The 23,796-nt window shown below is 36.5% G+C and overlaps 1 protein-coding gene across 2 annotated transcripts in view; it reads left to right on the top strand.

Annotated features, from left to right (window-relative positions):
* Positions 1 to 23,796, top strand: part of ATR (ATR serine/threonine kinase) — a 121,643-nt gene that overhangs the window by 68,383 nt on the left and 29,464 nt on the right. For both annotated transcript variants that reach the window (XM_015131992.3, XM_015131991.3), the window contains 9 exons: positions 860 to 1,038; positions 3,679 to 3,843; positions 5,546 to 5,637; positions 9,274 to 9,365; positions 10,221 to 10,398; positions 11,809 to 11,988; positions 12,481 to 12,640; positions 15,329 to 15,508; positions 23,422 to 23,564. In XM_015131992.3, the coding sequence (XP_014987478.3) occupies positions 860 to 1,038; positions 3,679 to 3,843; positions 5,546 to 5,637; positions 9,274 to 9,365; positions 10,221 to 10,398; positions 11,809 to 11,988; positions 12,481 to 12,640; positions 15,329 to 15,508; positions 23,422 to 23,564 (1,369 nt within the window). The remainder of the gene's footprint in view (positions 1 to 859; positions 1,039 to 3,678; positions 3,844 to 5,545; positions 5,638 to 9,273; positions 9,366 to 10,220; positions 10,399 to 11,808; positions 11,989 to 12,480; positions 12,641 to 15,328; positions 15,509 to 23,421; positions 23,565 to 23,796) is intronic.

Below are 23,796 nucleotides of genomic sequence, written 5' to 3'. Positions count from 1 at the left end.
TACTCGGGAGGCTGAGGCAGGATCTGCTTAAGCCCAGGAGGTGAAGGCGGCAGTGAACTATGATCATGCCACTGCACTGCAGCCTACGTGACAAGAGTGAGATCAAAATAAATTTTTTAAAGTAAATAAATAAAAAATAAAATATACTACCTTAATTTAAATTTTGAAGAAATTGGTTTCTGTTTTCTCCATGCTGTTATGAATCATTAAAATTTAGAAGTTTTAAATAACAATTTATAAACTAGACTGTCCTCATTTAGAAGTTTTTAATTTTTGTCTTTTTGTACACTCTTGAAAAATTATCCTAAAGTACTTGTGGTTTTACTTTGAAGGCAATTTTACTTTCAATTTCTGTTTTAATTGGTGATACTGTACATTTGGCAACCAATAAAAAATAGGTGAAGAAAAAGAATTCTAAACTTTAAAAAAGGTTATTTCCATACTTCTGTACTTTCCCAACAAAATAGCTACATTTAATCATTTTTTATAGTCATCAAAAAATAACTAATCTAGTATCTTTTGTATCATTATATCTTTTCAAAACGTAATAATAGATTGATATTTAATCCTCACCAACAACATTGTAAGGAAGGCAAGACAGATACTAACGTTTTCCTTTTATAGGTAAAGAAATAGAGGCTCAATAAATTAAATGATTATCCAAAGAAAGGTAAGTTATAATGGCAGAGTTGGAGCAAGACTCTCTGAATAATTGTTCTGTTGTTAGTTACATTCTAAATATATCCTAATACATTCAGCTTAATTTGTTTAGTGAAATAAATTGAACTTACTTAACTGACACTTTTAAAGTTTTATCTTAAAAGTCTTTAATTACTCCACTTCTTTTTTTATGATCTAGTATCTACTGTGGATTATGAAGACTATCAGAGTGTAACTCGTTTTCTAGACCTCATACCCCAGGATACTCTGGCAGTAGCTTCCTTTCGCTCCAAAGCATACACACGAGCTGTAATGCACTTTGAATCATTTATTACAGAAAAGAAGCAAAATATTCAGGAACATCTTGGATTTTTACAGGTCTGAAGTTAATGTAGTGAATTTAATAATCAAAATTAATGTAGCCAGTCTTTTATGTTTGCGTTGTTCATTTTATTGAATGTTTTAGATGCTATGCTTCGAAGCTTATAGATTAATGGGGAGAGATAAACATCGATTTGGTATAATATTTTAAGTATGGTAACATACATGTACCCCGAGGAAGGACACATAACTCATCCATGTGGAATAGGGTGGGAGATGGAAGCGGATGAGCCAAGAGGTCAGGAATGGCTTCTTGGAGATGGTGTCTTAAAAAATGAGCAGTATAGGGAGGTAAGACATTATAAGCAGAGGCACCTCTGTGGAGTGTTTGAAAAAAGCATGGTATATGCCAAAGAGTAAAGTGTCGGTTTGGAATGGCAGAGGAAAGATCACAAATAATAGAGGACTTTTTAAGTTGCCCAAACTTCTTGGAGGGTGTGAACTAGGGAAGTGTTATGATCACAATGGGATTTTAGCTAAATGCCTGTGGCAGTTATGGAGGAGGAGTTTGGAAGGGCTACGATTCAAGGAATTACTCTTCTCCTTGTGAGAGTTGTGGTCCTGAATTTGGGAGTGAGTGAGTGGGGGGAAGTGTTGGTTATGTCAGGTATCAGGCATGAAAATGCTGGTGAAATAATGATTTAGGCAATGTTATGATTTTGTAGGGAAGAAAAGAAAGTAAGAGCAGGTGAGGCGAATACAGTGGAATTAAATAAGAGCTTAAGATTGGTGGGCTTTTCAAATCAAAAAGCCAAGTGTGATAAAAGAACTAGAAAATTAGTAACTTGCAGTCTTAAGATGAATATTAGCCCCGTCCTATCTTTGTGTTCCTCCTTGTCCAGCTTTAAGTCTATGGTTCATGGTTAAAATCACTCCCTTAGAGTGATGCTCAACTTCTTGTCTTTTTCCCACTGCGTTGTACTCCCTTTGTAAAACTCCAACCATATAAGCAGCTGGAGAAAAATTACACAGTGGGTGTTATAACTGGTTTCAGTTTAAGTTCATGATCTGAAACATCTTTAAAACTGCAGGACTCTAACATTACCTTCAGGCCTGCAGTGTTTCTCTAGTAAGGCTACTTTCCCACTTGTCAAGTTGACTATCTCTTACCTTCATTTTGTTTCCCTGCTTCCAGCTGACGATCTTGCTTCATCATTCATTCAGAAAAATCTGCAAATGCACAGCATCTGCACCATATTCTTTTTCTTCCCTTCTGTTATTTTGTTTATTTATTTATTTTGAGATGGGGTCTTGCTCTGTCACCTAGGCTGGAGTACAGTGGCACGATGTCAGCTCACTACAACCTCCACCTCCCAGGCTCAAAGGATCCTCCCACCTCAGCCTCCCAAGCAGCTGGGACCACAGGCCTGCCACCACACCTGGCTAATTTTTTATATTTTTAGTAGAGATGGGTTTTTCCGTGTTGCCTGGGCTGACCTCCTGACCGCAAATGATCTGCCTGCCTTGGCCTCTCAAAGTGCTGGGCTTACAGGCATGAGCCACTGTGCCTGGCTTCTTCTGTTATTTTTAAGGAAGGATTTCTTCCTCTCAAAATTCAGTCTTTCTACTTGTGTTCTCAATATCAAGATATAACTTCTTCATATATTCCTTTTTTGTCTAGTGTAATTAATTTCTCTTTGGGAACCAGAATATATAGAGCATATAGACATGTTCTGGTAAAGCCTTAGCTTTTTAGAATTCCCTTGATCTTACCTTCTCCTTTAGATACATCCCATCTCTCTGTTTCCAGAACTTCATAACCAGTTTTTGAAAGAATTATCTAGTTTCCTTATACTACAGTCACTTCTTTGTTTCTTATTCACTCTTCCCATTTCGACAACTTCTCTTTTTCTTTTCTCTTGACACTATTATTGCTAAGAAAATTGGTGGCCACGTTACTAAATCCAGTAAATTTTTCCCAGCCCTCCTTTTCTTAACCTCAGTATCATTGACCATGCCGTTCTCATTAAGACATTTGCTTTTCTCCCATGGCTTCTGGGATATTTTATTCTCCAGTTTTCTTCCAAGTTTTCTTGCTTCTCCTGTTTCATTTGCCAGCTCTTCCTTGTTGATAAATGTAGAAACTCTAGTCTCTATCCTCAGCCTTCTTTTCTTCTTTATCCATTTCCTAGATCATCCCATTCTTTCTCATGTTGTGAGAGAATGTCTTTGTGCTAATTGATTCCTAAATTTTTATCTTTAGCTTGAATATCTCCTTTGAGCCCAGATTGCTGTCTTGGTTTTCTTGAAGGCATCTCAATAACAATATATTAAAATGGTTATTTAAATTTTTAAAAATTTAAAAATTCAATAAAACTCTTATAAACTGCTCAATAGAATATGTTATCATTTGGATCTGGACAGTTTTAGGATCCTGAGGTTCTTTATAACCCTTATGATCAATAACAGATATTGATAGATTTGTATTTAAGAGGAATAAGAACGTTGAGGGAATAGAATGTCTAGAAATAAGTTTGTAATTTTACTCTGACTCTGCCATGAAACAAGTGCTTACTATTACTTTGAGGAAAAATTTCTTAAAAAATTGCTCTTTCAATATAAACAGGTGGTTTTATAGTTTTATTTCCAGTTCTATTTTTTTCTTGTTTTTGATTGTTTTTTAATCATTGAACAAAGAAATTGTATGCTGCTATGCATGAACCTGATGGAGTGGCCGGAGTCAGCGCAATTAGAAAGGCAGAACCATCTCTAAAAGAACAGATCCTTGAACATGAAAGCCTTGGTTTGCTGAGGGATGCCACTGCTTGTTATGATAGGGCTATTCAGCTAGAACCAGACCAGGTAAGATAATAATTAAAAGGCAGCTGTAATGAAAATAGCCCTGAATAGGAACTCTGGAAACCTTAGTTCTTTTTGTTTTTTGTTTTTTGAGACAGAGTCTCACTGTGTCGGCCAGGTTGGAGTGCAGTGGCACGATCTTGGCTCACTGCAGCCTCTGTCTCCTGGGCTCAAGCAATTCTGTCTCAGCCTCCCGAGTAGCTGGAATTACAGGCGTGTGCCACCATACCACATCCAGCCGAAACCTTAGTTTTAATACTGTTTCTATCAGTGTCCCAGAGTGTCTGGAAAACTCTCTAAGCTTGAGTTTCCTAACAGATAAAATTAGAGACTTTACTAGATGATTTTAAAGATCCCTTCCAGGCCGGGTGCGGTGGCTCGTAATCCCAGAACTTTGGCCTGTAATCCCAGAACTTTGGGAGACCAAGATGGGTGGATTGCCTGAGATCAGGAGTTCGAGACTAGCCTGGCCAACATAATGAAACTCCATCTCTACTAAAAATACAAAAAAATTACCTGGGCATGGGGGCGGGCACCTGTAATCCCAGCCACTTGGGAGGCTGAGGCAGGAAAAACGCTTGACCCCAGGAGTTGGAGGTTGCAGTGAGCCGAGATCGTGCCATTGCACTCCAGCCTGGGCAACAAGAGTGAAACTCCATCTCAAAAAAAAAAAAAAATCCCTTCCAATACTATATTTGTATGACTTTAGAAATTCCCTAAATGAATGAGATTTATTATGGAGTATATCTGTATTAAAATGTTCATTTAATAACTCTAAAATGTATATATTTTTAGTTTGCTATTAAAAGTGTAAGCCATGGATCAATTTGTAGAAGTAGGGATTCTCCATAGCCTGAGAAAGATTTTCATATTTTATACATCTACCCCCATCCTACTCACCCACCTGCACATCTCTAAAATGGTCCTGTAGAATCACTGAGTTACAGTTAGTAATGGGAATAAGTTGTGTGTCTATTGGGATGGGAAAGGGGTTTAGAATCATTAATTTATAATCTTGCCTTAGATTCTTTCTAATTTTGGGATGATGCCTTCTGTCATATTTGACATGTTTCTCAGAAGTACGATATATAAGTTCTTTATTTTTCACAATCTTATTTTCGTTTTAAAGGATAGTACGTAATCCTCTTTAACTTTTTAGTTGCTAAAGCCTGAAATCCATATTGAAAACATCAGGACCTTTGAGCTTGAATGTTTATGTGAGAAATATGACAATCTTTAAACAGAATATCAAAGATATTAGATATTTTTAATATTTGATCTGAACCAAAAAGTAGTCCAAATCTGGAAAAATATAATAACTTCAATCTGAGATTTTCTAGGTTGTCTACATTTATTTATGTTACTTTAAATGTGTTAGGACTGTGATGGGGGTCCTGCATGTAAGTAAGAAAGTCAATTGTCAAATTAAGAAAGGTGTAGCTGGGCATGGTGGCTCGTGCCTATAATCCTAGCACTTTGGGAGGCTGAGGCAGGAGGATCTCTTGAGCCCAGGAGTTTGAGACCAGCCTGGGCAACATGGTGAGACCCTGTCTCTACAAAATATTAAAATAATAATAATAATAAAAAATAAAATAAGGGCAATAAAGTAAATAGTAATTTTTAAAGAGTATCAGTTAAGCTGTTTTTGGTCCCCAAACTATTATTGAAGTGATAATTGCTATTTTAAATATTTTTAAATTTCTAGATCATTCATTATCATGGTGTAGTAAAGTCCATGTTAGGTCTTGGTCAGCTGTCTACTGTTATCACTCAGGTGAATGGAGTGCATGCTAACAGGTAATATTTTATAAAATAATGATTTTCTTTTGTTATTTTATCTGAATGGGAAATTTTTAATTAGTGAATTGTGTAATTTAATGTTTAGTAGAGTAATAAATGTTTTATGTGTTTTCATGGTATTGGAGATAAGCACCAAAATTTTTTTTTCCTCAAATTTTTCATAGTCAATCTACCACTTAACAGCTTCTGTCTAAAGAGCCATCCTTGAATTAGATTTGCTTTAACACAAGGAACTTCTAGAACCCACCGGCTATTGGTGAGGCTCATATGGGACTTCCTGGGCCTCAAAGGGCGTCTATGCTCTGCTTACAGTATCAGTACCAGTTGTTTTCCATGCTAGAGGTGGGGGAGCGAACTTTGTGACTGATTGATGGAATACCACTATAGACTATGTGCACTGATTTTACCCTAAATGATTGATGAATGTGAAAGCAGCCTTCCTTTCCTAAAGATGGTGGGTTTATTATTGAAAATCAAATTATACCAAAAATAATACATATGTGTGGCAAAAAATTAAGGCTGAGTAGTTCTTCCAGTTTGGAAATTAAATGTGGAGATTAGCACTGCTCTTGCCGCTGCTTTGCTGTGAGAGCTGAAAGCTGTATTCCTTGATTTATTCATCAGACTCTAAATGGCTCTTCTGGGCAGTAAAATCTAGTCAAAAGGGAATGGGATCTCACTTAACCAAAGAATATACAGGCCACTGTTTTTGGACTACTCTGAAGCCACCTTTTTCTTTTTTTTCAACTTTTATTTTAGATTCTGAGGGTACATGTGCAAGTTAGTAACAAGAGCATATTATGTGATACTGAGGTTTAGGATACAATTGAACCCGTCACCCAGGTAGTGAGCATAGTACCCAAAAGATAGTTTTTCAACTCTTGCCTCCCTCCCTCCCCCACCCCTTGTAGTCCCCAGTGTCTGTTGTTCTCATTTTTGTGTCCATGTGTACCCAATGTTTAGCTCCCATTTTATTCTTTTCTATAGCTGCATAGTATTCCATTATGTATATGTGCCACATTTTCTTTATCTAGTCCACCATTAATGGGCACTTAGGTTGATTTCATGTCGTTGCTATTGTGAATAGTGCTGCAATGAACATACGAGTGTATGTATCTTTTTGGTAGAATGAATTATTTTCCTTTGGGAATATACCCAGTAATGGGATTGCTGTGTGTTCTGTTTTCAGTTCTTTGGGAAATCTCTAAACTGCTTTCCACAGTGGCTGAACTAATTTATATTCCCACCAACAGTGTGTAAGCATTCCCTTTTCTCTGCAGCCCCTTCTACATCTGTTATTTTTAAACTTTTTAATAATAGCCATGCTGCGCTGGGTGCGGTGGCTCATGCCTTTAATCCCAGCACTTTGGGAGGCCAAGGCAGATGTATCATTTGAGGCCAGTAGTTCGAGACCAGCCTGGCCAACATGGTGAAACCCCATCTCTACTAAAATAATACAAATATAAGCTGGGCGTGATGGTGCACATCTATAATCCCAGCTACTTGGGAGGCTGAGGCAGGAGAATTGCTTGAACCTGGGAGATGGAGGTTGCAGTGAGCCGAGAGTGCACCACTGCACTCCAGCCTGGGCAACAGAGGGAGACTCTGTCTCAAAATAATAATAGTAGCCATTCTGATTAGTGTGAGATGGTATCTCATTGTGGCTTTGATTTGCATTTCTCAACTAATTGTGATGATGAGCGTGTTTTCATATGCTTGTTGGCTGCTTGTATGTCTTCTTTTGAGAAGTGTCTGCTCATGTCCTTTGCCTACTTTTTAATGGGGTTGTTTTTTGCTTGTTGATTTATTTAAGCTTTTTATAGATTCTGAAGCCAGCCTTTTCTAAGTACTGTTTGTATAGGTTCCAAAACTGTGATTCATAAAGACTATCATTCTACAATGTCTAAGGGCAGAGAAGTTCACTGTTGGTCAGATGGTATCACAGTAGTGGAATTTATGAAATCACAAGAGAAGTTTTGCAGAAGTAGAGAAGGAATGCTTATATGTTTAGATGTGTTTTTCTTGATTAGTTGAGAGACTTTATGAATAGATAGATTACAGAGATTTGGGGAAGAGTCATGGCTCAAATTGGGGTGTCAAATTTCTTTTTGACGTAGACTACACATTCAGACTCCTCTTTTCTTCTCTTTGGGTCTAGGATACATAGAGCCTCCTGATTTGGGTTGGGAAAAAGGCATGCATCAATATTCAATGAAGGGGTGCTGTGTCATGGTGAAGCAAATGATTATGGATGGGGCATGTTTTTCTTGGAGTAATTTCTATTTGCATTAAGCAAATACTTTTCCTAAAATATTGACTGTGCTTACCCTATTTATCATTCTTTTTAATGTACCCATTTATGTGGATACATTGTCACAGCCTGATCCTGATTGCCATTGGTACTTTTTGCTATAAGGCTTCTTGTGACACATCCCCTCTGTGATCTGTTATCCCATAGATAATCTGTTATCCCACATTTGGATAACAAATACTGCCTGATTCTACTGAGATTTTTATCCTGAAAGTTTTATATTTTGGTGTCTGTGATGGTAAGCTTGTAGAGTCGTTGAAAATTGGACTTTTGAAAATTACATTTCAGTTGTATTTCTTTAGCCTTATTCTAAACTGTTCTTGGTGGTGGTCATAAATTTAGAAATTGGAACATACTCTAGCTGCTATTTTTAAAATTTTTAAAAATGAAACTTGTTAGATCACTTGTTATCTTTTCTTTATGTGTTTTTACTGTAATAAAAAGAGCAAGGAAAACTTTCAAGGATATTGATTCCAGCCTCTCTGTTACTTTATTTATAATATGGATATATAGGTGCTGTATGCAGTGTTATTAGATTATTAAATGGAAAATTGTGCCTAGCCTAGGATCTAAACATATGGCAGAAATTCAGACAGTATGATTAATAAAAAAGAAACATGAGGAAAGCCTAGCTGTTTCTGTGTAGTCATAATCTCAAATATCACTGGTCATCCTAATGTCACCTAAATAGAATGCTTAGAACAAAATAATTAGCCTATATCATACTGGTTTTGCAAACTCAAATTTTAAACTAACTGAAAGTAGTTTAAAAATAGGTATATATTTTAGGTAGCTAGTTTTATATACTTTGTTATGCCATTGACAAATCATTGTAACTTTCTTTTGCTCTTGGTATTGTTCTAGATGCCTCCCAACTGTCCCTAAGTTATACCACTGGCCCCCCCTGTATTTTTGTCTTAAATTTAATTCAGCATTCTAAGTTATTAGAACTGCTTATCTCTGAATTTATGTGTGTTCCGTTGGCTGTTTTTCTTCTTTGCTCTTTGTTCAAATTAAGCATGCAGCTATTTTTACAATGGGCTTAGTTATTATTCAGGAATTAACTCTGCTCTTATATATGGCACACTTTAATTTGTTGAAGAATGGTGTATCAGAAGTAATTAGTGAAAAAATATTTTTGAAGGATGGAAAGATTAAAATTTTCTGGGTAGTTTCTGGATAGAGATAATTATTTTGTTTCTAAGAACAAAATATAATGCAAATTCAATAAATATAATAAATAGAGATGTAAACCAATGAAAAATCTCTGAATGTCACTTTAAATAAATTAAAGTTTAGTTGATATGGGTTTCTTTTAATAGGTCCGAGTGGACAGATGAATTAAACACTTACAGAGTGGAAGCAGCTTGGAAATTGTCACAGTGGGATTTGGTGGAAAACTATTTGGCAGCAGGTAAAATTACTTCTTAAAATATAAGCAGTTTTAGGCTGGGTGCGGAGGCTCACACCTGTAATCCCAGCACTTTGGGCGGCTGAGGCGGGTGGATCACGAGGTCAGGAGATCGAGACCATCCTGGCTAACACAGTGAAACCCCGTATCTACTAAAAATACAAAAAGTTAGGGGGACGTGGTGGCACACGCCTGTAATCCCAGCAACTCAGGAGGCTAAGGCAGGAGAATCGCTTGAACCTGGGAGGTGGAGGTTGCAGTGAGCTGAGATCGCGCCACTGCACTCCAGCCTGGGTGACAGAGTGAGACTCTGTCTCAAAGGAAAAAAAAAAGCTGTTTTAATATGACAAAAATATTCAGACTTAATTAACTTAGCAACATTCATACTTAATCTCTTAGCCTGTTTTATGATTGCCTTGTTTAGTTGTTTAAAGTAGAATGAAACCAGGCTGGGCATGGTGGCTCACACCTGTAATCTCAGTGTTTTGGAAGGCTAAGATGGGAGGATTGCTTGAAGCCAGGAGCTCAAGACCAGCCTGGGCAAAATAGTGAGACTATCTCTGCAAAAATGCTTTTTTAAAAACTTAGCTGGGCATGGTGGGTCATGCCTGTTCACCTACTCCGGAGACTGAGGTGGGAGGATCATTGGAGCCCAGAAAATCAAGGCTGCAGTGAGCTATAATCATGCCATAGCCCTCTAGCCTGGACCACAGAGCGAGACTCTGTCTAAAAAACAAACAAAAAAAAGGAATGAAGCCCCCTGTTTGATATTTCAGCTGACCATTTTATCTAATGAAATAAAGCTGAGTTTTGGACCCAGCTACCATGACATTTCTTGACTCTTCATTTGTTTTTCAGATGGAAAATCTACAACATGGAGTGTCAGACTGGGACAGCTATTATTATCAGCCAAAAAAAGAGATATCACAGCTTTTTATGACACATTGAAGCTAGTGAGAGCAGAACAAATTGTACCTCTTTCAGCTGCAAGCTTTGAAAGAGGCTCTTACCAACGAGGATATGAATATATTGTGAGGTATTTTGGGGTTTCCATTTTTATATTCCTGGCCTATAAATGTCACCTGACAGGATTGGAATTTTTTGATGAGTAAATAATTGATAGAGTGTTTGGTATCATGCAAAGCTACACCAGATAGCTCTTTCATTCTTCTTACCTCACAATTACCCTACAGTTAAAAAAATTCTAACATACATCCTTTTAAGGAAAGGCAACTATGAGACTAATGGAACACACAATAAAAATAACTTATGTTTGTCCTCTTGTAATGTCGTAGTTTGCTTTCTATATAACCCGTTATAACACAGACATCTATAGCACCTGGCACATTGGTGCTTGGTATTTATTCATTGTTTCCCTTTCCTTTTCATTTAGAAATGTATTTGATATTTCCCCCAAAAATATAGGTATCACATTACTAGAAAGAAGATTAACTTTTAGAGGTGAGGAAGAAACTGTTGGAAAACATTTTAGGTCTGTGAATTCTACCTGAGGAAAAATGATAAACTAAATACTGTAATTAAAGTATAATAAATTTATCACATAGCACATTTTTTTAAATTAGAAGAATTCGCTATATTTAGTATCATCCCGTTTGGTGATATCTTAAGGAAACTAGAGATTGGACCACTGAGTTTAATTCTGTTCTGTAGCTACTCAGCTATATCCTTGTGCCTTGAACACTGAATCATAGACACTGACTGTCATACAAGGGGGAAAAGGCTAGAGTGAATGTATCACAGTTTCCATCACTCTTAGGAAAAAAACTACATTAATTTCACAATTTTTTACTATCATCTGCTATGCCAGGCCCTCTTATAGTAGCACCAGCAATATATGCAAATACCTCATGTTGATTTATACTGGATCCGTGTTTTCTTTTATCTTCATTGAGGTGGTAAGTTTTGGTTTTCATACATTTGAATTTAGTTTTATCCATCATTCTCCAATTTAATTAGGAATTTGGGATTCACTGCAAATCCCTAAATATTTATTTTAAAAATTTTAATGTAATTAATTTTATTTAATTTATTTATTTACTTATTATTTTAAGGGATGGGGTCTTGCTATGTTGCCTGAGCTGGAGTGCAGTGGCTATTCACAGGCATAATCATAGCTCACTGCAACCTTGAACTTCTGAGTTCAAGTGACCCACCTGCCTCCGTCTCCTGAGTAGCTGGGAGTACAGGTGCACACTACCATGTCTGGCTAAAGCACTAAATACATAAACCAGCATAAATTGGTGTTTACATTCAGTTTGAAAAGATAAAAATATAATTGTTTACTTAGCAAGGATATATTAAAGTTCTACCAAAGACAACTGTGTATTTTAAATTCTTTATTTCTGATTCAAAGTACATGCTTTATATATGAGATTAATAAGGCTGAATGTGATAACATTTTAACATAGGCTCTATCTATCTTCAGATTGCACATGTTGTGTGAGTTGGAGCATAGCATCAAACCACTTTTCCAGCATTCTCCAGGTGACAGTTCTCAAGAAGATTCTCTAAACTGGGTAGCTCGACTAGAAATGACCCAGAATTCCTACAGAGCCAAGGAGCCTATCCTGGCTCTCCGGAGGGCTTTACTAAGCCTCAACAAAAGGTTTCTCATACTACTTTTATTTTAAAAATGTCACTTATCTTGAATTTGGTATTTGGATATTATTTGGGGGTATTTGTATTTCTTAATTTTCTTTCTGAATCTATCTTTTTCTACTTTTAATTATCAGGGCTACATTATCTGGTTGAAAGGAACCTAGAACTTAAGAATCACTTTTTTACGCCATTTCTTTCTCTTTTTTAAGATGTTAAATACATATCTGGGGGATATGTTTTTTACTGATAAAAATCAAGAATAAGGTTTATAATAGGTAAAACAGAGCACTATAAGAAAATTAAGTCAAGTCTTTTTGAACAAATTAATCATTAATTCCTTTGAAATAGTATATGAAGAAGTTTCTGTGTTAGGAAGAGGGGTTTTCAAAACATTGGAACTACTTGCAAAGTTTATGACCTAGATTTAAATTGTTTAAGTTAAGTTGTCGCATACGCTTGTCAGTGGTCTCTCTCACCCATGTGTTGTTACTTCCTTTAGACCAGATTACGATGAAATGGTTGGAGAATGCTGGCTGCAGAGTGCCAGAGTAGCTAGAAAGGCTGGTCACCACCAGACAGCCTACAATGCTCTCCTTAATGCAGGGGAATCACGACTCGCTGAACTGTATGTGGAAAGGGCAAAGTGGCTCTGGTCCAAGGTAATGGCCAGGGAAATGTCATCAGATATATATATATATATATATATATATATTCTGTTGGGAATTATGTACTTCCTTAAAAGGCCAACTGAGAGAACATAACTAATCCAAATTAAGAACCTTCCTTTTCTATCACTTTTCTTCATTAGTTATCTACCATAGCCTGGAAGTAACTATTCTTTTTACTCTACAGTCCCCAGATACCTTCCCATTTCAAGGCTGAATGTGGAGTTCTTTCAGTTTTCATCTATCTTACATTTTCCTTGAGGAAAACGACCTCTTAATTTTTCACCTTATGTATGTATACATACAGTAAATGTTGGTTAAATGAATGTAACTCTGTCACTTAGTCGCTGGCAGATAATTAGCTCTCTGTGGACTTGCCAGTGTTACTGTCAATATTCAGCTCTGATCTGGCCAGGAAGGGCCTAGCATCTGAACAGAAGTTCACAGCAGTCTTCAGATTAAAGCAAAAGTAATGAGAAGGGGGTTTTTTAAACATTGGAACTGCTTGCAAGATTTATGATCCAGATTTATTTTATTTATTTATTTATTTATTTATTTATTTATTTGAGGCAGAATCTCACTCTGTCGCCCAGGCTGGAGTACAGTGGCATGATCTCGGCTCACTACAACCTCTGCCTCCCGGGTTCAAGTGATTCTCCTGCCTCAGCCTCCTGAGTAGCTGGTACTACATGCGCCATGCCCAGCTAATTGTATTTTTAGTAGAGACGGGGTTTCACCGTGTTAGCCAGGATGGTCTCGATCTCCTGACCTCGTGATCCACCTGCCTCAGCTTCCCAAAGTGCTGGGATTACAGGCGTGAGCCACTGTGCCCAGCCTATAACCCAGATTTAAATGGCTATTACTTAAATTTCTCCTCAGGCTAGTCACCAGTTTAGAATTAGTAATAGGCATTACTAATAGTAATAGCATGTTCTGGAATTGATACTTAGCAACTATTGTTGGTGCCATTTGTGGTTACACAAACTTGTGGTGGCTGAGAAAGGACAGGAGAGGAGATGTTTCCTGGATGAGAGGGGAAAGCAGTTTATTCAGTGTGCATTAGTCAGTACCTGGTCATTTTATTGAGCTAGTGCTAGTCTATGTATTATAATACCTTAAACTCAATACATTCAAGATGCAATTTATTGTTAATACTCAATACCTGTTTCTCCTCTCACGTTTCCTACTTTTCTGAACAAGACTTTATTCCATCCTCCCATCGAAAGCAGAAATCTGGACATCATCTTAAATTCCTTCTGCAACCTTACTTTTCACATCCAGCTGGAGACTAAATCTTTGTTCTTCAACCTTAGAAATATCTCTTGAATCCTCTCCCTCTTATTTATTTCCACTGCTTTAATTTATGACTTTATTATTTACATTCTCTAACAATGTTAACAACCTTTTTAGGATCTCACCATTTACTGCAGTTTGTGATCTTTCTAAAATCTACATCGAATCATGTTGCTCCTTCAAAAAGATTAAATCCTACAAAGTATTCTTCATACCTTTAGGATTAAGCCTGAACTCTAGGAACTATATAAATCCCTTTCTGATCAAGTCCTGGCCTACTTCCTCAGTGTCATTCATCACCATCTCAAAAACCCTTTAAACTTCAGCTAAAATCAGACTATGTGCTTTTCTTCCAATTAAAATTATTCCATCTACCTAGAATGCCTTTCACTAAATTCTCTGCCAAGAAGATTTCTACTTATTCTTGAAAACCTAATTCAAATTTTCTTTGTTGATAACTTTTCCTGACTGCTGTTTTCCTTCATTTTCCTATATTCTTCAGGTAGGTTTAAGGGACTCTTCTCTCTCCTGTATAATGCCGATGTATATTCCTCTGTTGTAGCACTTAGCAAATATGCTGTTATTTCACATAGTTTCTTTCCTCATGTGACTATGAACTTTTTTATGCCAGGGATTTTAATTTGTTCATGATTGTCTTCAGTTCCCTGAACTTTGATTATAGTCCTTTCTTGATATCCATGGGGAGATTGGTCCCAGGATTCTCCATGGATAACAAAATCTCTGGATACTCAAGTCCTTTATATAAAGTGGCATACACTGTATTTGCATATAACCTGCAGACATCCTCTTGTGTACTTCTCTAGGTTACTTATAATACCTAATACAGTGCAAATGCTTTGTAAACAGTTATTATACTTGTATTGCTTATTCATATTATTTTTAATTTTTTGTTCATAATATTTCTTTTTTTTTTTTTAAGTTTTATGTTTTGAGAGAGACAGAGTCTTGCTCTGTTGCCCAGGCTGCAGTGCAGTGGCATGATCATAGCTCACTGATGCCTTGGACTCCTGGCCTCAGGCAATCCTCCCACCTCAGCCTGTGCTTTGTAGCACGGGAATTGCATATGTGAGCCACTGTGCCCAGCCATTCCTAATATTTTCTATCCACTGTTGGTTGAATCCATTGATGTGGAACCTATGGATATAGACAGCCAACTACAGTTATAAAATTAATTAGTAAATGAATGAATAAGATGAAATGAAGCAATGTTTCAGTTTTAGAATTTTACTTTAGTAAGAGGCAAACAAAAGATAAACATGAAATTACACGTGGATTTGTACAAAAACATACTTAATGAACTAATACTTTTGCAGAAAATAGAAATATGTTTTTAAATTAAAAGGCTTATTGTTGCCTTTTTTCTTTTAGGGTGATGTTCACCAGGCACTAATTGTTCTTCAAAAAGGTGTTGAATTATGTTTTCCTGAAAATGAAACCCCACCTGAGGGTAAGAACATGTTAATCCATGGTCGAGCTATGCTACTAGTGGGCCGATTTATGGAAGAAACAGCTAACTTTGAAAGCAATGCCATTATGAAAAAATATAAGGCAAGTATATGTATAATGCAATTTCAGTTAACTCTTTGTTGACTGGGTAAAATGACTTAAGTCTATATGGAAAAGTATATGTATAAAAATAACCAGGAAATTTTTTTGACTTTTCAGTGAGTATATAACATAAGTAATTGGAATTATCACAAAATAAATATACTCATGAAACTGCCACCAAGTCAAGAAATAGAATATTATTTGAGCTCTATAACCCCACTCCCCTTCACCCCAGTAATCACTATTCTCCCCCTCTGTCTCAAAGTTAACTACATCCTAGCCTGAAAATTTTTGAGCAAAACCAATTTATAACTTCTTGACTAGGTATTAAACTTTATATAGATGGTGTTGTAAGAGATATACCTCTCAGTAATCCATGGGTCAATGAAAACTTTCAGTGGAAATTTAAAAGTACTTTGAACTGAATGATAATAAAAATGGCACATGAAATCCTGTGCAGCTAAAGCCATTCTTAAAAGGGATTTAAATTTTTATTTGCATATATTTGACGAAAATAAAGGTTCAGAATTAATGAGCTAAGTATCTATTCCAACGGGTTAAAAAAGGAACTAAAAAAGTAGGGGGAGGAAAAAAAAGTAGAAGAAAGGAAATAATAAAGCAAAGAGCAGGTGGCTGGAATTTGTGGGACAGATAACTGAGAGAAAAATGTTAAACAGAGTAGTTCCTATCTGCATAGGAATTGTGTTGGCTGAATACCAGCCTGCGCATGAATAATCCAGAATTCTATGAGGCCAAGCTAGGAATAACAGACTTGCTGGGGAAACAACAAACATGCAGAAGCTATAAGAACAATTTCCAGAGCTCACATGGGATCGAGATTCATTCAGATGACAGGATTGAGAGTTATTCAGTCCACCAGCCAGATTGAGAGGCCTCATTGCATAATATGGAACATTCAGTAAAGACCTTAAAAGAGCCACAACTTAGAAGTAGGACTAAATCAGTCCTAGGCTAAAAACTACTCTATATCCATACTAGAAAGGCAGTAAAACAAGCTTTAAGAGGATTACACTGATCTTCAAGTAACCTTACTGCCTCCCGGATCAAAGTCTAACACTCTTTAAAGCAAGACAACAAAATCTAAAACTTGACAACATAAAAATATATCCAGCATCCATTAAAAAATTACTATGTGAATGAAGAAGCAAGAATATTTGAGCCATACATAGGAAAAAAATAAATCAATAGAAATAGTTCTAGAAATGACAGAGATGATGAAATTTATAGATAAGTATGTAAAAACAGCTGTTGTATATAGACTCCATAAGTTTAAGAACATAAACAAAAATAAGAGAATGATGAGAAGAGAGAGGAATCAGAAATACAAGAAAGACCTAAATGGGACCAAGAGCCAAAGCAAATGGCACAGACAGTGCTAATCTTTAGATCCAGGAAGTGTTGCGTTCTGATGAAGATAAATAGGAGTCCAGCTCCTGTTCCTTGGTTACAAGAAGATGTCATGCCACCTAAGAAACTAATCTTGATTTGCATTAAAAACTATATTATCCTAAAGGGCAGTGATAATGAGGCAGGTTCTGAAACCATACTTGTAAATTTCACCTTTCCAGTTGGAGAGATCTTCTGAATTTATTCTAGTATGTAAGGCGCAACAACTTACATACTAAGCCTTTGTGAGAGGCACACAAAAACTCACCAGTACTTAACAGCAGAATTTGATAGTGGATATTCCAGTTCTCCCATCTCTGTCTGGTACTAAAGCCAGGGTTAGGGAAGAGAGATGTCGTCAGACTACCAACTTTTCAGGTTCTGTTTCCTCTGCGTACACCCCTAATTTCCTGTCATAAAGACCAGAGTAGCCTCCTCTCTTGTTCTGGTTGCCTATACATGATGTAGACAGAAATGAGTAGAGAAAAGAATAGAGGCTGACTACTGTAGAATGGCATGAAGATCCAAGGGGCCACATATTGCATGATTCCACTTACATGAAATGGCTAGAATAAGCAAATACATAGAGACAGAAGGTAGATTAATGGGTACTAGAGACTGAGGTTGGGTCTGGGAAGTGACTGCTAATTGGTACAATTTTTTTTTTGGAGTGATGAAAATGTTCTGGAATTTGATAGTGGTGATGGTTACACAACTCTGTAAATATACTAAAAACAACTTTAAAATTGTGAACTTTATATTATATCCCAATAGAGCTGTCATTTTAAAATATTACCCAAATGGCAATCTTTAAATAAAAAAAGAAGTAAAAGATACAAGGACAAGGAAAAAAATGTAGGAAATTTGCAGATGATATGAATACATATGTAGAAAATTCTAAATATTATAAACTATTCAAAATATTGAGTGAGTTAAACAAGATTGCCTGATGATTTTACTTCTGTATGACAACCAATAAAGATTTTAAAATATACCATTTACAAGCAAAAAGTGCTTGAACAGTTGGATATCTGTATGAAGAAAAAAATGTTCTTCAACCTCTACCTCATACCATAGACAAAATTGCTTCAAAAAGAGTGGATTATAGATCTAAACTGAAAAGCTAAAATTATAAACTTCTAGATGAAAAAATAGAAGAAAATCTTTACAACCTTAGGATAGGCAAAGGTTTTCTTAGATCACACAAAGCATTAAGCATTAAAAAAATCCTGATAAATTAGATTTTCATCAAAGTTAAAACCTTTTCTAAGAAAGACAGTTAAGAAAATGAAAAGGTGTAAGCCATAGACTTGGAGAAAATACTTGCAATACCTATATGACAGAGGATTTGTAGCTAAATTATAGAGAACCCTACAACTTAGCAAGACAATTTAAAAATCTGTGAGGCCAGGCACAGTGGCTCAGGCCTGTAATCCCGGTGCTTTGGGAGGCCAAGGCCTGAGGATTGCTTGAAGCTAGGAGTTCAAGACCAGTCTGGGCAATATAGTGAGAACCTGTCTCTACAAAAATAAAAATTAGCCGGGTATAGCGATGAATGCCTATAGTCTTAGCTATTCAGGAGGCTAAAGCAGGAGGATCACTTGAGCCTAGGTGTTTGAGGTTACAGTTAGCTATGATGGCACCACTGCATTCCAGCCTGAGTTAGAGTGAAACTTTGTCTATTAAAAAAAGAAATAAAGATCTGCAAAAGTATTGGAAAGACACTTCATAAGAATATATGCAAATGGCCAAAAAGCAAATGAAAAGACGCTTAGCATCATTAGTCATTAGGAAGATGCAAATTAAAACCACAATGAAATAACACATTATACACTGAAATGGCTGAAGTCTAAAAGACTAGCAATACCTGTTAATGCAATAAATGCACCTGGTGGGACTATAAAAAGTTAAATCTACCATATTCCATTCCATTCTTAGATGTTTATCCAACAGAAACAATTACATATGTCAATAAAAAGACTTGTACACAAATGTTTATAGTAGCTTTAGTCACAAAAACTGGAGATAGACCAGCTGGCCATCCAGAGAAGATGGGTAAACAAACTGTGGCACAGTTATATAATGGAATACTACCCTACAACAAGAAGAAATGAACTACTGGTACACGCAACAAGGTGGATTAATGTCATAGATATGCTGAATGAAAGAAGAGGGACATAACAGACTACGTGCTTATATGATTTCATTTATGTGACATTTTAAAACAGGTACAACTAATGTATATGAATAGAAATATCAGTAGTTGCCTGGGTAGTTGGCAGGAGAGTGATGGCAAGGGTGGGCGCCCGTAAGAACTTTCGAGAGAGTTAGGAATGTTCATTTTCTTGACTGGAATGATGGTTCCATGGGTGTATATATGTCAAAAGTTACCAATTTGTACTTAATGTGTAAATTTTATTGTATGAAAGTTCTGTCTTAAGAAAGTTGATTTAAAATTTTATTTTATTTTATTTTTGAGACAGGGTCTTGGTCTGTCAACCCAGGCTGGAGTATAGTGGCATGGTTATGCCTCACTGCAGCCTCAACCTCCTGGGCTCAAGTGATCCTCCCACCTCAGCCTCTCAAGTAGCTGGGATCACAGGCATATGCCACCACACCAAGCTAATTTTTTATTTTGTGGGGACAGGGTCTTGCTGTTCTGCCAAGGCTGGTCTCAAACTTCCTGCCTCAACTGATCCTCCCATCTCTGCCTCCCAAAGTGCTGGGATTATAGTTGTGAGCCACCATGCATGCCCAGCCTAAAATTTTTAAAGATATCATTTAGGATAGCAATAAAAATAATGAAATGCCTAAGATTAAATTGCACACAAGACCTCTCCAGAAAATAAAAATTAAAACATTAAAATTGAGTGAAGTAAAAAAGACCTAAATAAATTGGTAGCTAGAATACATGTATGAATGGGAAGACTCAATAATATAATTATTTCTCTACAAATTCACCTAGAGGTTTAATGCAGTTCTCATCAAATGCTAACAGGTAATTGAAAATTAGAATTTAAAATTTCTGTGGAAACATAAAGTCCAAGAATAACCAAGAAGCTTTTCTGTCACCTTTAATTTTTTCAGTTTTATTTTGAAATAATCTTTGACTTTTAAAAAGTTGGTAGTAGTATAGAGAATTTCCATATCTACCCTTTAGCATGTTTCCCCTAATTTTAATATTTTACACTACTATAGTATCAGAAGTGGGAAATTAACATTGATAAACAGTACTGTTAACTATCTGTAGACCACATTTCACCAGTTTTCCCAATAGTGTCCTTTTTCTGTCTAGAATTGAGGATTCCATATAGCATTAGTTGTCATATCTCCTAGTAACCTCCAATCTATCTGAGATGCTCTTTACTATATTGTGTGAGGTCAGGTGCAGGGAGAAAATAGTTGGCCCAATCAAAAGAAGTAATTGGAGAGAGTTTAATGAAAAACTAAATTAAGGGAAATTAACAAAGGATGGTGAAAGTACCCCATGGCTAGCAACAACAGAGAGTTGTTGCTAACTCTAGACCTGAAGGAGTAAAAGGATAGAGCATTTACTGGAACCTATAAAGGGAGCTAAATTTGTAGGAAAGGACCATCGGACCAGAACTTAACCTTAGGGAAAGAAACACAACCACTGTCAACTGCAGCCCAGCAGGAAGGAAACCAGCAGGTATAAAGAACTTAACCTCACTCTCCTCCTCACCCTCTAATCTGTTACTACCTTCCATTGATTGAAGTTCACAGGAAGCCAGAGGGCAAACAGGCCCATTAATATAAATCATCAATTTCAATGTCCTGGGGCACTGAGCAGAGTGGAAAAGGCTAAAGTTGGCAAGTGTATCTATCTGGAGGGGCAAACTGTGAATAACCAAAATAGTCTTTTCAATAAATGTTGTTGTATCACTTGGGTATCCTACAGGAAAACAAAAAATCAAACTTGATCCCTTCTTCCCACTATAAACAAAAGTAAACGAGGTAGATTGCTAATCTAGGTCAGGACTTCTTAAACATTACAAAAACACTATAATATAAACAATAACTTCTCTTTATCAGAAGATACCATTGTGAGTTAGAGGCAAGCTGCAGATTAGAAGATATTTGCAATACATTAGAGGTTCATATCTGGAATATGACCCAGCATGTCCCCATAGGATATATACAAGAATGTTTATAACATTATTATTTGTCGATTTTATTTTGGAAGTAATCCAAATGGCAATCAATTATAGAATGGATAAATATGTTGTAGCATATTCTTATAATGGAATACTATATAGTAAACCAAATTTATATGCAATAACTTGGATTGATATCACAGATGAAATGTTGAGTGAAATAAGCCAGATAAAAAATAATACATGTAGGGCCGGGCGTGGTGGCTCATGCCTATAATCCCAGCACTTTGGGAGGCCGAGGCAGGCAGATTGCTTGAGCTGAGTTCAAGACCAGCCTAGGAAACATAGCAAAACTCCATCTCTACAAAAAAATACAAAAATTAGCTGGGTGTGGTGGTGTATGCCTGTAGTCCCAGCTGCTCCGTAGGCTGAGGAGGGAGGATCGCCTTGAGACTAGGAGTCGTGGCTGCAGGGAGTCATGAGCATGCCACTGCACTCCAGCCAGGACAACAGAGCAAAACCCTGTCTCTAATAATAATATATACATTTTTGGAGACAGAGTTCTCACTCTGTCACTCAGGCTGGGGTGCAATGCCGCGATCTCGGCACACTGCAAGCTCCACCTCCCAGGTTCATGCCATTCTCCTGCCTCCACCTCCCAAGTAGCTGGGACTACAGGCGCCCACCACCACGCCCAGCTAATTTTTTTTTTTTTTTGTATTTTTAGTAGAGACGGAGTTTCACTGTGTTAGCCAGGATGGTCTCTATCTCCTGACCTCGTGATCCGCCACCTCGGCCTCCCAAAGTGCTGGGATTACAATCATAAGCCACCATGCCCAACCAATAATAATTATTATAGTATGATTCTATTTATATAAAAGTTCAAAAACAGGTAAAACAAAACTCCTGGAGTTCTTGTATGAGGCTGATCAATTTGTGATAATTAATCAAGTTGTATACATAAGATTCGTGTATGTTTCTGTATATAAACTTTATTTTTCAAAATAAAACTTAAAAATCTTAACTAAAAAGGGGGAGAGAGAGGGGAGGGAGGGAGGAAGGAGCTTTTATATAAAGGTAATTACTTTGTGATAATTGATCAAGCTGTAAATTTGAGATTTGTGTATTTTTCACTATATGAATTTTACTTTTCAAAATAAATATTTAAAATCTAAGCTGAAACGAGAGAGGGAGGAGGAAGGAAGTTAGGGAAGGAGGAAGAAAGGAAAGCAGGAAGACAGATAGGAAGGAAGAAAGGAAGGAAAGACTAGGTTGACTGATATGTTTTTCTGGCAGCCCTTACCCTGTGTGGCTGGTTAGGTACATGAACCTAGCATGTACCACACATCTAATCATGTCATTCTGTCCTCTATTCCCAGGCAGGTTTGTGTCTGTAGAGTCTCAAGATTAAAGTCAGTAGAAACTCAAGATCTCACTTAAGATTTCTGGTCTAAACTATGTTCTCAAACTTCTTTAGATGAAAAGTGGAGCTTCAATTTAAAAAAAAAAAAAAACTGTTAGTGATCCTGTGTATTTCCCATCACATTTAATGTCATATTAAAAATTAATAAACCACACAAATATTTAAGGCAGGAACAGCAAGAAGAAATGACAAAGGAGACTAAGTGAGAGTGACCAGAAAGAGAGGAGAAAACTTGGAAGATGGTGGCCTCACAGAAGTCAAGGGATGAAAGCATTTGAAATACGTGACCTGGACACCAGAAGCATATTGAAGAGAGTTCAAATGAGATCAGAATTGTAAAATATCTCTTGGATTTGAGGAGCTCCTTAATGGAGTGAAGCTGAAAAGACATAGTTTTAGGAATCAATGTGAGGTGGAGAATTCTTTTTAGAAGCCTGCTTCTGAAGGCGTTGAGAGAAAGGGCAATAACTTGTGAGAGATCTTGGAGAAAAATAAGATATGTGATTTTAATTTTACCATAATTTTTATGCTTTTTAAAGTCCTACCCTCTTTAGAGACTTGATATTACTTCTGCTTTGAGGATTTTTAAAAATGCCTTTCATGATACATGTGTATATATACACACACACATATTTATATATAAAAAAACTTTAACCCATCCAGACACTACTTTTCTGTATCTTTTAAAGTGGTGACATAAATGGAGTTTTCTTCTCCTAAGTTGCGAATTTTTCCAACACTATTTCATGTTGGACAGTGGACAACCCATCAGAACCAATCAGCCCTCCTGAGGAAACCTTTATAAGAAGGTAGCTATTCCTTATCCACATCAAAGATTGAGTCTGCTTTTGACTTTGCTCCGCCTAGATAAAGGTCACATACTTTGATCCGTATTCATCTATTCATATTTTACTTCCCAGCATAGCATGAGATTTCCTTAGGTGAGTATCCTATGTTCTTTTTTACAGGATGTGACCGCGTGCCTGCCAGAATGGGAGGATGGGCATTTTTACCTTGCCAAGTACTATGACAAATTGATGCCCATGGTCACAGACAACAAAATGGAAAAGCAAGGTGATCTCATCCGGTATATAGTTCTTCATTTTGGCAGGTGAGTATGAGAACTGCATGTTTGCAGATTAAATATGAAAGGATGACTATTAATATTGAAACTATTATCACATGTCTTAGCATATTCTAGGTATTTTCTGGCTTATGACTGATTCAGTGTATCACCTTAGATAAGATGTAAATTTTTCCTTTATGCAAGTTTTTTCTTCACTTTAAAAACTAACTTTTTAAATGAAAAAAGTGATATAGGCATGTGTTTTGGAAACTCTCTC

Source organism: Macaca mulatta, chromosome 2 (genome assembly GCF_049350105.2).
Source record: "Macaca mulatta isolate MMU2019108-1 chromosome 2, T2T-MMU8v2.0, whole genome shotgun sequence".
Lineage (NCBI taxonomy): Eukaryota > Metazoa > Chordata > Mammalia > Primates > Cercopithecidae > Macaca > Macaca mulatta.
Note: the sequence above shows the minus strand (reverse complement) of the source record. Positions and strands in the feature narration are given on the sequence as shown.